The following is a 15,060-nucleotide window of genomic DNA, read 5'->3' on the forward strand; positions in this document are numbered from 1 at the left end:
CCTTGGACTGTTCCAGTCACTTTCTAATTGGCCTTGTTACCTACAGCCGATTATCCCAATAACCCGTCTTTCAGTCTCCAGTGTTATCTTCCTAGAACACTGATCACGTCACTCCCTGCGTGAAGGCCTCTGCAGACTGGCCAAAGTTTACAGAAGGAAGCCCAAAAGCTACGGGTGACACAGAATGCCCTTTACAGTCTGGGCCTAATCGCCACTTAGCTTTCAGCCTTTTCTCTCCCTTATCTTTCTACACCAGAGGCACACACAGAATCACTTTGTTCCCTGAACAGGTTTTGGTCTTTCGGGCCTCCACACCTTTTCAGAAACTAGTGTGCTGCTGCTAGCAATATCCTCTTCCTGTTTTAAGATCCAAATAAAATAATCTCTCTCCAGGAAAAACTTCACTGGTCTTACAGGTACCTTTGGTCACTCTCTCCCCTCTGCTTCCTTAATATGTTGCATATAATCTTATTACAGCACTAGTATCATTGAACTATAAATATTTATTCAGGTTTTGCAAGTGCAATTTCTAACACTCCTGTTCCCTAACTCTAACCCCAACTCCTCTTAAATCTTCGTTTTTCTGACTTTGGATGTAGGGTAGAGCAGGGCATCACTAAAATGTCCACTAAAGAATGAATGAAAAGCAATATTATGCCCCCATGTCTGGCCCAAATGTTTAAGAGTGGAAAAGAATTATATATACATACACACACACATCTATATATACAGACACATATACTATACGTATATGATTTCACAAGGGTTTTAATTTTTCCATATTAAAAAGAAACTTCTTTAAAAGAAAGTCCAAGTTAAAGGAAACAAAACACACATAAAGAAATGATGCAATTATTCCATACCAGTTTATTGTTAAGTATTGTGTTTCAAAAAATTTATAGCATAAATAACCTTTCATGTCATAAAATAACTTAGTACAATTTATAATAAAACTTTGAGAATTTAACATCTCATCAAAATACAATAAAATATGGTTTTAAAATATGATTAACCCTTTCTGCTTTTTTCTTTTTTACTTGAGGGCATATAAACCAAAATTACCCAAACTACTGCCGCACATTTAAACTTCAACAAAGCATATTTGGTTTATTTAAATGTAACTCAACCATCCTAAATTAATACATAGTTTTGTTTTCCTTCCTGCGTGGTTCTTTGTAATTTTTGTTCCTTTTGACTTGTATTTCTGTTTCCACACAGCTTCCTTCTTCATTTTCACCTCTTTCCATCTGCAAAGTCATCTATCTCCGGGCTCCCAGAACATGTAGTTGAACTCACTCAGCCCCTTGACATCAGTTTCTGTAATCCTTGCATCAGTGTAGGGAGTAACTGCTTGAGTAACTACAAAGGTATTTCAAAACTTCAGTGCAATTTGGTTCAGTTATTTTCATTCAGATGCCATCACCGTTCAGGGAGATTAATCACTGGAACCCACTGATCCATGTAGCGACTTTCCCGGCAAAAACAAATAAGTTGACTTAAGGCAGGATCCTTCCACTGTGATGAATGTGGATTCTGGGAACAAATTTAGAAAAAATAAATTTACTATTAAAAAAGTCAGCCTTTGCTACTTATTACACCACTTTTGAGGGGAAGACACTCGAACATTCTATACTTTGGCTGTGTGACACAGAGACCTGTTACAACCATAAGAAAGAAAATTTCTTCTAGGTAGTTGGGTTTCCTGCAAAATCATTCAGGGTAATTCTCTACCAAGCTGTACTCTTCAAAGTCTGAGTATAGTCTGAGTACATGAAACCCACTGAGCCATATACATATATATATGTTTTCATAATATTTATTCAGTTTTGCATGAAAGTATCATTCACAGGCTTGCCCTACCAAACTTGTACCTTGGCAGAGACCTGAGTGAAACAACTGTGAGAAATATTTCCATGCTGGGCTACCAGGAGGTGAGAGCTGCATAGCAGTTAACTAGAACTGCCACCTGTTATCCTCCCAAAAGAGACAGTAGTATTTTTTCAGGAGTAGCAAAATAATTAGGCTGCCACTTAAAGAGATCAGTCAAAAACTAGTAAAATGTAAAAGACAAAACGATCACATTTACCTCTGTAAACACAAGTTATCTACCTACCAAAGGTTTTTATGGGGGTGGGGGGAGCTCCATTTTAAAATATGCAAGATTGCAAAGAAAAAATTTCCACTCTATCCTCTCAATACATTTCTAGGGAATTAATAAGGTCTGTCTCCCACACCATTTCTATTTTTAGCTCTGACTGGCAGAGAATGAAGCTGACTCCTTAATGAGGGTGAGCCAGGAATTTATTTGGCTTTATCTAATCTGCCCTGCTAAAGGAATTAGTCACGGGAGGTAGTGCAGATGTAGGTAGGGAGTAGCTGGGCTGACAATGCTGACTCACAAGGATCTCTTCCGCTTCTGGCAGCCTCCAACGTGCTTAGACACGTTCCGTACCAGAGAAAATCCCAAGGATGAAACTAGCACATCTCGGCTGAAAGTCCAGCCACACTCTTTGATGGGGCAAAGGCGCCCAGCTCTTGACCCTCAGCCATTCCAGATCTGGAGTCAGGCGACTTTCAGCCGTTGCGGACTTCCTGCCAGGACTCTAACCACGTCCTGCCCGCAGTCCCCTTCTCCCTTACCGTCACCAGCACGCAGTGCAAGTCCGGGGGCTGCTCCGCGCCCTCGCTCAACGCGGGGCCCGCGTCACTCTCCAGGAGCAGGAGCTCGGCCAGCCGGCCAGGGTTACTGACGCGCAGGATGTCGATGTCGTTCTCGCAGCAGAACGCCTGGATCAGGGTGAAGTGGATCTGCAGAGCCACGTCCCTGTCGTCGTCCTCGTCCGCCGCCAGCAGGCACAGCACCACGTTGTCGGGGTCGCTGCGTGCGGGCAGGGACGGGGCTGATGAGCCCAAAGGCAAGACCCGCCGCGTGGGCGCCCGCATCCCGCGCCCACGTCCCGGGGGGTCGCGCCCCGGCCCGCTTGCTCCCCTTGGGACAAGCAACCTCAGGGCAGATGGAAAGCGGCAGGAAGTGGCACTGCTGGCCGAGGGGGCGCCCCTGGAAGGCGACCTCTCCGGGCTGGGGCGGGAAGAGGAACCACGAGGGACACGCGAGGGTTCCACTTACACGTTGAGCAGCTTGGCCGCCTCGTACACCCCGACGGTGATGGTGCGCTGACTCAGGGCTTTGCTGAGCACTTCCTCGAGGGCATCCCCCACCTTATCCATCCTACACGCAGGCAGAGCAAGGGGATCCCGTCAGCCCGCCGCCCCTCGGGGCCGTCGCGGCCCCCTCGCCCTGCGCCGCGACCCTCCCTCCCGAGTGCACGCGCCACGGCGCACCTGGGCCTTTGCAAACCTGGGGTTCCCGGCCTGTCACCCCCCCCCCGCCGTAACCCCTCGCACGCCCAGAGGCCGGGCGTCCAGTGAGAAGCCCTGAGAGTGCCATCCGCCACCCTCTCCCGAGGGCACTGCCAGTCCCCGGCGCTGGGCGAAGCCACAGGCTGCCGGCCGCAGGAGCCGCACCGGCAGGGACGGTCACTTCTGCCCTTTGCAAAGGCTCGAGGGGCTCGACCGGCGTGGGAGGCACGCTCTTTCTGTCCACGCACGCCTCTAGTGTCCCGAGGAAGAAAGGCGGGATAGGAAGTACCCTCTGCAAACTTTTAAACCTTGCACAGCCTGGCAGCACTGGGGTGCGCGCAGTGGGCAAGCAGAGTTCAGGGAGAAGCTCCGGCTTACTTGCCTTTCGGTCTTCTGCTCTCCAGCCGAGAATTCCTCCAAAGTCATATTGCAACTGCAGGTGCCCTACAGAGAGAGAGCGGCTTGCGGGCTGCTCCTGCCACCGTGGGCGCGCGGGTGCCTGCTTTCTGCACTCCTTCTCAGGTTCCTCCAGCGCCCGCCGCCGCCGCGCCGTCCGCCCCTCCTGCCCCCTCGCTCGCTCGCCCGCCGGCTCTCGGCGCCCCCCCTCGCCACAGTCCACTATAGCGACGCGGCAGCTGCCTCACAGCCACTGAAGGACAAAGGCCCCCCTCGCCGGAGTTATCCTGCCAACCCCCAGCCAACCACCACCCGCCTCATTTGCATGCGCGCAGCCATTGGGCTATGCAAATCAGCCTGCTCCGACAATTTGACCTCAGCTCCTGGAACCCGGCTGAGAGGAGCGGAAGAGGGAGGGGCCACGAGGAAGGCGAGCCTGGGGCGGGGGAGGGGATGGGGGGCGGGGTCCCGAGCCTACTCTCATCCTGCTGGCAGGGCGGGTAGGAAAGGAGGTCTTTGTGCGGGGAACGGAGGGTGTCTTAGCTTGGGCTGGAGCTGGCTGCCAAATGTTTTTCTAGTTGGTGCACATTTGTTTTTTTTAATTGTCGTTTCATGTCTTTTGTTTTGGGGGCCTGCTATTAAAATCTATTTTTAGGGTTAATGCACCCAAGTCTAGTAATTATTAGTAAGCTGGTTACATAAAAAGAGTGTGTCCAGACCTCTGGGGCAAAGTTTACCTCAGAAGTGTTGTTTATGTAAGTCTAGGCAAAGCTGCTTATTAGTAGTAGTATTATTTCGGTCCCCTGATGGCTGGTTTGATTTATTTTGGGAAGGTTGCAAGGGTTGGGAGCTCAAAAAAGGAAAAATCAACACATTTGTGTTTGGTGGTGGCAGGGAACCAAGTTGGAATCTCTTCCACAGAAAGCAGAAAGGCTTCCCACCTGCCCAGGGTAACTCTGGAAAACCGTGTGCACCAGGAGCTGGTTACCACATGTGTGTATCCTAGTGTATCCTAGCCGTACAAGCCCAGTTCACCTTTCTCAGACAGCCTTTCCCAAAGGAGGATCCTTCTGCAGGGCACCAGCTAAGAGACAATTGTCTGACACCCACACAAGCTACATATCTAAATTCAAAATGCTCTCAATATGCCCTCAGCTTCCTTTCATAAGGCAAGTATGTCACTACCTTCCACAGGGGGCCTGTGATCTCACTGTGAATTATTAATGTTAGATGCTGAATCATGAAGCAGCAGCTATCGGACCTTTTAGTCATATGCTAAAATTTCAGCTTTGAGATAACGGCAACTTGTGGGTGTAAAGAAAGCAGTAGTTATGCATTTTTGAAAAGCAAACTTCAATGCATAGACTTTCACTGAATAGGTTGAAAGTTCTTTCCTTTGTTTCATGAGTTTATGCAATAAATGCAAAAATATGTGTTAAACCTACTGAAGTCACTAAAAGTGGTAAACGTGCTCCCATATGCTTGCATTCAAAACAATGCTTGCATTATTAAGGTTACTGTACAGACAAAGGTCACAGAAGTAATTTTTTGCTAAGCTACCTGGGAGTTTTTGCAAACTCCCGTATGTTTGTATCATTCTAGACAAAATATTCTCCAGCTCTCTTGATCTCAATTTAGTGGAAAAGAAAAGTGATAGGTCAGTTTTCTGGCTCATTTATTTGAGCTGCCATTTTGCACTTAATCCCTAACTGCGTTGTCAGCAAGGGACAAGGTTTGAGTAAAGGAATGGTGCTTGTCAATGCATAACTTACCCAGGAGTGTAAGGTATGTTTCATATCTATATCTTAAATTCTAACCTGTAGTGTCTTTGTTAAAGAATTCCTTTACATTGAAATTTAGGGAGATGCTGAAGCCCGTTCAACTTTGCATACAAAACCTGAATTATGCAATCTGGCCTGAGTCATCATTTGGAGATTGTTGAACTGTGTTCTGTGGAACTCCAAGGTTCTATCCACTAGGTATTTCTTAGAAGCTCTTTGGAAGGAAGTGTGATCACAGCAAGCTGACGATGAATTAGGGAATCGAGTGAGTTTCTTGACAACAGGGACTGTGACTTCATCAACTTGGTGTTCTTGGCACATAGCACCATTTCTGCATTTAGTAGAAGCACAGTCAATGTTCACTGAGTTAAACAGAATCTGAGGGTTGAACAAAAAGATCTCCGAATCCTGCAGTCCTGTGTAATGATTGAATTCTCTCTAAGGTATTCCATATTTAAATTTAATTCAAAGAAAAAACTTCTTTGGTGTCCTACAATATACCAAGAATGGTACAATTCCTGGTCCTTTGCCTTTAAAGTGCTTACCATCTAATTGGTATGTCCATGCTTGAACTGGATTTTGGGACAAAATAGTATGCACTGTCATCAGCCAGCTATGCTGAAAGTCCCATGACTTTGGTCATCTGAACAGAAACTGTAGGACAGTAGAACCCCTGTATTGTTTTTCCAATTCAAACGAACCACAGCCCTAATAATGCCCCACCCAGGTCAACTACATGCAGTAAAAATGCAGTATAAAAGGATTACTTCTTAATATAGGCCTGGTCCCTCACTCGAAAATTATACTGAGGGAAAGTGATTTGTTCATGTGTTGTTCGGTTGTTCCCTATGAGATAAGCCTAGCCTTCCAGTATTCAAAAATATTCATTTGTCATACTTTCTGACTCAGATATGTTACACCATTTTGCCTCATTGCTGAGTCTACCTAGATGGTTTCATCAGTGATTATTTTCAAAGCTGGTGTTTCCAACTGGAAGTAGAAGCTGAATTTAGCTACAGCTAGATTGCAGTTATACAATAGGATGATCGTAGATAATACATTTCATAAGTGCTTATTAGTCCTAGGAGAGGATGGTATCCAATGATAAATCAGAGGAATATCCCTAGATCAGTATATATGTGGATATATACTTTTTTCATGTGTTTTAATATATTTGTATTTTAAAAAATAATTCCAGCATATAAAATCATTTTTAAAACTATCCCCGGTAACTCCAGGTACTTCAACTGCACAGGACTGGAATGACCTTCTAGTAACATTTATAAGGATGCTAAATGGTTATATTTGGAAATCAGATGAAAATATATACTCAGAAATTGTTAAATTATTTTAGCACTGCTACCTGCTTTGCATATTAAAAGGCTTTTTTGATATTTTCTTCACTATTATCATACATATATTCCTACTACTGGTTCTATAGTTTAGAATGATAACTTTTCTTTCTTTCAAAAATTAGTCAATCCTTTAACATCTGAAAGAAGTATGATGCTTATTATTACAGCATTAAACAGATCATTGTTCACATTGAAGGAGATCAATTAATCTATGATGGGTGTACTAACTACCTATCTAGAACTGTATTATATTTTATTGTTAAAGATCATAAGGTTCCTGATGTATCTTTTGTGTAAGTCTGGTGAAGTTAGTTTCTAAAGGCAGGCTCTAAATTTCCCTCAGTTTTTTTCTCAGAGAAGATCATTCAGACAAGATTGACTTTACACCTAAAAACGTGTCATTTCTTAGGATCAATACTTCCATTTTGGAATTTAACGTAAACGTTTAGTTTCTTGGACTGTCTGGTGGGCACATTCTGAGATGGCCTCAATGATATGTAAACCCAGGTGTTAAGCTCTGTATAATCCTCCTTCTTTGAGTATAGGCAGAAGCCATTCCTTGTTTTTAACCAATAGACTATGGTAATGGTTTTGGGCTATCACACGCATGATTATGTTACATTCTATGGCAAAGATAAAAGGACTTTGCAGGCGTAATTAAGCCCCCTATTTCATTGACTTTGAGTTAATCAAAAGGGAGATTAGGCTTGGTGGGCCTGACCTAATCAGGTGAGCCCTTTAAAAGAGGGTCTTCTCTGAAGAGAGACTGGAAGCATCAGAGACTTTCTCCATTGCTGGTTTTGAAGAAGCCAACCTCCATGAAGCTGCAAGGAAATGGATTTTACCAACAACCTGAGGGAGCTTAGAAGTAGATCCTTCCCCACTCAAGCCTTCAGATGAGAATGTAGCCTGGGAAACACTGATTTTAGCCTTGGAGACCCTGAGAAGAGAGCCCAACTAAGCCACTCCCAGACATCTGACCTGCACAAACTGTGAGATAATAAATAAGTGTTGTTTGTTTGTTTGTTTTTGCAGTATGCGGGCCTCTCACTGTCGTGGCCTCTCCCATTGCGGAGCACAGGCTCCGGATGCGCAGGCTCAGCGGCCATGGCTCACGGGCCCGCGGCATGGCTCATGGCTCCGCGGCATGTGGGATCCTCCCAGACCGGGGCACGAACCTGTGTCCCCTAGCATTGGCAGGTGGACTCTCAACCACTGCGCCACCAGGGAAGCCCAAGTAAGTGTTGTTTTAAACCACTAAGTAATTTGTTATTTGTACTTTGTTTCATAGCATCAAGGCCTAATACAATACCCTTAATGCCATCTTGTTGTGTGTTCAATGACTTCTTACCCTAAGGAAATTTTCTTTAGCTATTAATATTCATGGCAATAGCTGCGTGTTGTTGCTTTGAGCTTTAGGCTGACCTCCTTGTGTTGCCATCAGCTGTTCACATTTCACCAGCCATGCAGGGGCCATCTAGTTGAGGTGTCAGATAAAGAGACTCACTAGGGCACTTTTCAAGGACCCCCTCACTCCATTTCCCCACCTCCCCACTGAGTTAAGTGTGTGTCAGGAGGTTTCTATTGTTGTAGGAATGTTCTCTCTGTGAATGTCTCTTCTTGGTGGGCTAATCAAAGGTGAAAAAGGGCTTCCCTGGTGGCGCAGTGGTTGAGAGTCCGCCTGCCGATGCAGGGGACACGGGTTCGTGCCCCGGTCCAGGAAGATCCCACATGCCGCGGAGCGGCTGGGCCCGTGAGCCATGGCCGCTGAGCCTGCGCGTCCGGAGCCTGTGCTCCGCAACGCGAGAGGCCGCAGCAGTGAGAGGCCCGCGTACCGCAAAAAAAAAAAAAAAAAGGTGAAAAAGATAGGTGTTTGGGGTTGGTAATTGGCCCTTTGTAGTTTGTTCTGGTACCTTGACCAAGTTTCTAAATTTTCTATCTCTGAAATAGAAGAGGTGATTCTTTTCACCCATCTACTTCGTTGTAAATTTCTCTTCTTCCTAACTCTTAACAGCTTAGTTCTTCTCTATCTACACTCACTCTCTTGGTGACTTCATCCAGTCCCATGGCCTTAAATATTTATATGCTGATGACTCCCAAATATACTTCCAGTCTGGTCAGTCATCTCTTCTGAATCTCAGGTTTACTCATCATCTTTGTGTTGATATACAATAAGCATCTCAAACTTAAAATGACAAAGGTGGCCTCCTGATTGTCCTCCTATAGGTCAATGGCAACTCCATTCTTCCCATTGCGCAGCCCCCAAGCCACGGTGCATCCTTGACTTCTTTTCTTCACAACCCACATCCAGTCCATCAGCAAACACTATTGGCTTACTTCAAAATGTAAAATAATTCAACCATTTCTCAGGGCTGCCAACACCACCACCATCATCTCCCACTTGGATAGCTGCAACAGCTGGTTTCTCTCTCTCTGCTTTTGTCCTTCCTCTAATCACCTCCAGCAGACAAAGTATTCTATACATTATAGAATATTATAGTATTTTATATACTATAGAGTACTATAGTACTATAGATACTATATAGTGCTATATATACTATTTATACTATTTCTATAAAAAGCAAGTCAAATCATAGTCACTTTTCTGACCCAAACTTACTAATGGTTCCTCTTTTCACTTAGAGTAAAAGCCAACATCCTTACTAAGGTTTAAGAGACCCTGCAAAACTCTGTTCACTGGGCTTCCCTGGTGGCAGTGGTTGAGAGTCCGCCTGCCGATGCCGGGGACGCGGATTCGTGCCCCGGTCTGGGAGGATCCCACATGCCGCGGAGCGGCTGGGCCCGTGAGCCATGGCCGCTGAGCCTGCGCGTCCGGAGCCTGTGATCTGCGGTGGGAGAGGCCACAACGGTGAGAGGCCCGTGTACCGCAAAAAAAAAAAAAAAAATCTGTTCACCATGATGAAAAGGTTCTAATATTGATGGTGGTGATAACTGCACAACTCTATTAATATACTAAAAACCACTGAATAGTACATGTAGGGTGAATTGTAGAGAATGTGAATTTTATCTCAATAAACCTGTTATTAAAAAAATATTGAATCCCTAATCCAATCTCTTCTTTTACTATCCTCTGCCACGCATATTACTCTCAAGCCACATTGGCCTTCCTTTTGCCTCTGGGCCTTTTTACTGACTGAAAGCCAGGAATAATCTTTCTCCTGATCACCACATTGCTCACTCCCTTCAAGTTCCCTTCTCAATGAGGCCTACCCTGCCTACTCCTGGCATTACTGATCCCCTAAACCCTGTTCTTTCTCTTTTTTAAAAACTTTCTAACATACATATTTTATATATATATATATATATATATATATATATATATATATATATATATGTATATAGTCTGCATTATCTGGCTCCCCTATCCTACCCACTCTACTCTCCAAGTATAAGTTCAATGGAGTAGGATTTGTTTTGGTCACTGGTTGATCCCCAGTAGTTAGAAGGGTGCCCTGCACAGGGTAGACACTCAATATTTATTGAGTCAGATATTGTTGAACGAATAAGTTGTACAGATTTAGAGACGTAATTAATGAACTAGAACATAAAACTGTACATCTTCTGGTCTCTTATATAGAAGAGAATAGAAACCATTATATAGAAACCATTTTTGATTGAATCATAGTTTTGTTGGTTGTACTTTTTTAATTACAGAGGGTTATACACCCTTATCTACATATTATATTCTTCTTTGTACACCTTTCACACCCACCCCAATGATTTTTTTTTTTTTTTCCAGTACGCAGGCCTCTCACTGTTGTGGCCTCTCTCGTTGTGGAGCACAGGCTCCCGACGCGCAGGCTCAGCGGCCATGGCTCACGGGCCCAGCCGCTCCAAGGTATGTGGGATCTTCCCGGACCGGGGCACGAACCCGTGTCCCCTACATCGGCAGTTGGACTCTCAACCACTGCGCCACCGGGGAAGCCCCCAGTGATTTTTTATATATTATTTTCAGGAGCTATAAAATGGCCCATTGTGTAACTACGGATTTGTGACCTCTACCAGTCTGTACTGTATACACCTATAAAACCCAACAGATGAAAAGGTGCTTAATTGCCAAGCTTCCAGTCTTGTTCTTTGGATGTAGCATAAAAAGATTGTAAGGATGAGGGAAACAACCTTGAAAGGTTTTTATGAAGGTGAGTTTTGAAGTGGAAGATTTAAAAGAGCAGAGATGGGGTGTTTTGTTATAGAAGCAACATATAAGAAACACAAATGGAGATGAAATTGAAAACATTGAGTAATATTTAGGATACTGCAAACAAAAGAAATAAGGCACAAAGGAAAATAAAAGCCTTCTTTACTAGTATTTGAACTTTTACCTCTTTCTCTGGCTTTAGTGCTTATAAGCATTTAATCTCTGTTCACTGGAAATTTCTGCCAGGAGAACTTATACTCTGAAATTGCTTGTAAGATCTATTCTGTGAATAATATGCATTCTTATATTTTGCTTTGGTCCTCCTTTACTTTGGCAATGAAATGTCAGTCTCCAGGTCTGGAAGATATTAAATATTAAAAAAGGATAATTTACTATTAAACCCTATAAGGCTGTGATCTTTTGAAGAGGGTATGGGACACAGTCTTTTGAAACACCTATTTCTGTGGGCTGGTCTGGAGGATGTCTGACAGTACTCTGTCTGGCTACTGTTTGACTTTATATTCTAAAGGTCCAAAGTAGCCTCATTTTTAGTAACCAAAGAATGCAGTAAGCACACTGTTATCTGACTGTCCATTATGAACACTTTACTCTTGTGCTTCATGGACCATATCAGTTTGTGGCAAAGTGATGGATTGTGTTTAACATTCTGTTGTTGACCTATAAGGATTTTTGCCATATGTTGTAGCTCATCCCCTTTAAGATAGAGGAGGGGGAGGCTCTATTAGTATCACTGGCCACTAAGCAGAAATGTGTCAGGGATTTTGCTTTCTCAGCTGGAATATCACCCTTGGCAAGCCATCCTCCCTATTTTAGGGAAGTGTCACCACCAAATATAAGTCCTGGGTATATATTCATTTGACTGTTTATATTTTATGTCTGTATCTTAGGGATGTTTTGAAGTGATGTTATAAAATTAAGATCTATGTGGCTACTTTGCATGCATAGCCAGCATGATAAATCTAACTTGATGTCCTTCTAAGAATGTAGACTGAATGCTGCATGATCTCAGGCAGGTTGTTTACCCTTTTTGTACCTCAGTTTCCTCATTTATCAAATTTTTTTTGTGGAAGAGAACTGCCTTTTCCGCAAAGTAGTAGGTATAATCCCACACATAGATAAATAAAAGCAGAAGTGTTCAGGCTGACATGGCCAGATGGGGGTGGGGCTGAGGGACAGAGGACTGCAGGTTCAGGCCTCCTCTTACCAAGGCCCCAACACCCCAGCTCAACTCACAGTCTTGGAGACACACACTGGTCACAACTGGAAACTGAAAACTTTGTTCTATAAGACCCTTCCAACCCTGACATTTTTTGCTTAATAATTTTTGTATTCTAATAATCATTCTATAATTTTCAGCAGCCACCAAAAAACGTTTAATATCTTATTTTACCACACAAAAACACGTTATTTTTCTGGGCCTTAAAAGCTTAGTCACCGGATAATCTGTCTAAAGAATTAAAAACACATTCATATCCCTCTGCTGTGGTGTCAATTTTTTAAAATCTCAATTCATTTCAATAGGTTAGTCGAGATTATGTTACAGCTTGCCTATTAACCTTAATATATTGCCCAGTTACCAAGTGCTAACTAACCAAATGGAGTATGATTTGGCACTGTGTCTTAATAAACAGGTCGCACCTGGGAGCTAGTGGGAACTCTCCCATCTGAGAAGAAACAGCCACAGCAGATGGTAAAACGACTGAAAACCAGGTGGGGTCATTGTTTAATGACCATCTGAATTAAGTTTGGTTAATTTGGCGTGTCTCTCATTATCCCTAGCAACTGGACCCTCTACTCCATTTTATAAGTTTGGGTTTATATCTTTTACATAAACTATCAAAACAGGTCCATCTGTGATCCGGAAGCTATACTTGCCCTAAATCCAACCACAATGTAAATCCTAAAGTCTTTGGGTCTGGCTGTGGGAGCTCTTAAACGCAGGCCTTTGGCAGTACTCTGCAATTAACTTTTTCTCAAATGCCTTCTTGTCATCCATGACATGGATAAATATCCCTTTACTCTTTTCTGAGTGTTTATTGAGAAGAAGAACCTCCTCGTAACCTAAAACACTTATTAGCAAGAATTTCCAACAACCTGAGATGTCAAGATTTCAACCCATGTGCAATGCTTTAGACTTTCTCCTAAACTCTGGATGTGACAGCAAGTTGGCTTCCAGGGATGTTTCAGAAGATTTCTAACTAGACTTGTGATTTATTAATAAAAAGAGCTGCTTCGTTAAATGCTTGTCATTTGCTTGGCACTTTTTATTTATATGATATCACTTGACTCTCACGACCATCTTTGAGGTGGATACTGTCATCTTTACGTTATTGCTGAAGAAACTGTGGCCTATTGGAGGAGAGTTAAGCTAGTTACTAGCTCAGAGGACACACAGCTAAGGGGCAGAGTCAGGATGCAAATGCACGTTTGCGAGACTCCAGATCTCACCTCCTTAGCAGCGGATCATCTTCCTCTAGAACAGCTCTCAGCATCAGCGCATGGTATTCAGAATGCAGACTCTTGAGTCAGGCTTGGGCAAATCACCTAACCTGTTTTGTCTCTTTCCTGAGTAATCATAGTACCTATTTCATGAGTTTATTATTATGATGAAGTGAGATAATATAGACACAGCACTTATAGTGTGCAGCACAGAGAATACCATAAGTGTTAATTATTTGCCACCCATTTTCCAATTCCTTCATCAAAGTAAAATGTTGTATTTTCATTTTCTCTAAACTTTGGGGCATCGTTGCTGATGGTAAAAGTACTGGGCTTCCTGGTCTTCAACTAATGCTGTGAAAAATTTCACTGAATTTTATTGTAATACAGTCACAGATGAATCCAACATACGTGTTCCTCTCTAGCTACAGAGGAAGCAAACTTTCCCCGTTTGTGCACTTTAGATCTTTATGCAGTTTTGATAGCCTGAATGATGTATTTCTGCGTGCGAAGGAACAGGGCTTGATGTTGTTCAAAACCCTCCTCGTGTGTGTGTGCATGTGTGTGTTTTAATACAGAACAATGTGTTCCTCAAACTATAGAATACTCTTAATGTTTCTTTTATCCTCTGAGAGCTTCCTGTATTTGTGAACTCCTTTCAAATCAGCAAGTGCAGCCCCAACACCTGGCTCCTTCCTGCTGCAGGGAACATAAATTAACTGGTAGCGTCCTGTAAATGTCATGAGCGGGAGCTCGGGGAGCACACAGAGGCAGGCCAGGGTGCTTTCAGTATCTAGCAGTTGGTCCTGATGTAGTGCCTCAGAACTGGTTTTAGTTGACGTCAGATAACGCTGATATGCACCAGATTGACTTGTAGTACCAGTAAAGCTGATCCCTCCCACTTCCCCTACTGCCCCTGTGCTTGCCAGGACGCTGGAGACCATTATGAACTCACAGTTGTCATTTGATCTCCATCTGGCTGCTGTCACTAAAGCTGCCTTTTATCGCTTGCCAAAAGTGTAACGCTAACGACATTTCTCTTTCTCACAGATCTTTGCTTCTAGTCCTTGCTTTTCTAATTTTCTGGGTAGTTCCAAATAATTCTCCTTCTGTCTACTATGCACCACCATCAGGAAACTAACAAAGGACACACCAGAATATTTACCCAGATGTCTTCTTGGTGAATAAGATTTAGCAATAGATTTTTTAGGAAGTGTTAGAGGTGGGCTCTGGCTTTGTTGACTTCAGATATTATGTCTTAAGTTTGATGTGGTTTGAATTTCTGATATAAATGTGAGGTTTGTGTGTATGATCTCATGCTGTGGTAAATTTTATGGAGCTGTAGATCACAACAGTCTAGCCATACAATTATATGGGTCCCTGTATTGGATTAGAATCTACACAAATTAAACAACAGATATGAGTAACATGCCATAAATTGGATCTTGTAACAGCTTAATAATCTGAGGAGGATAGAAGAATGGATCCTGAGGTGATGTTTAATGTACTTAGTTACTAGACTCTTCTTAGTTAAAGCTGATCATAAATT

General features: G+C 43.3%; 1 protein-coding gene across 1 annotated transcript; it reads right to left on the reverse strand.

Moving 5' to 3' along the window:
* Positions 1-849: 849 nt before the first annotated feature.
* On the reverse strand, positions 850-3,989 carry GADD45A (growth arrest and DNA damage inducible alpha). The gene is made up of 4 exons (XM_082832976.1): positions 3,669-3,989; positions 3,128-3,229; positions 2,641-2,878; positions 850-1,533 (listed from the first exon to the last, which is right to left on the reverse strand). Exons 2-4 carry the CDS (start codon positions 3,226-3,228, stop codon positions 1,420-1,422), a joined length of 453 nt encoding a protein of 150 aa, XP_082689102.1. The 5' UTR covers position 3,229; positions 3,669-3,989; the 3' UTR covers positions 850-1,419.
* Positions 3,990-15,060: the final 11,071 nt, after the last annotated feature.

This window comes from Leucopleurus acutus (assembly GCF_964270905.1).
Source record: "Leucopleurus acutus genome assembly, chromosome: 2".
Classification (NCBI taxonomy): domain Eukaryota; kingdom Metazoa; phylum Chordata; class Mammalia; order Artiodactyla; family Delphinidae; genus Leucopleurus; species Leucopleurus acutus.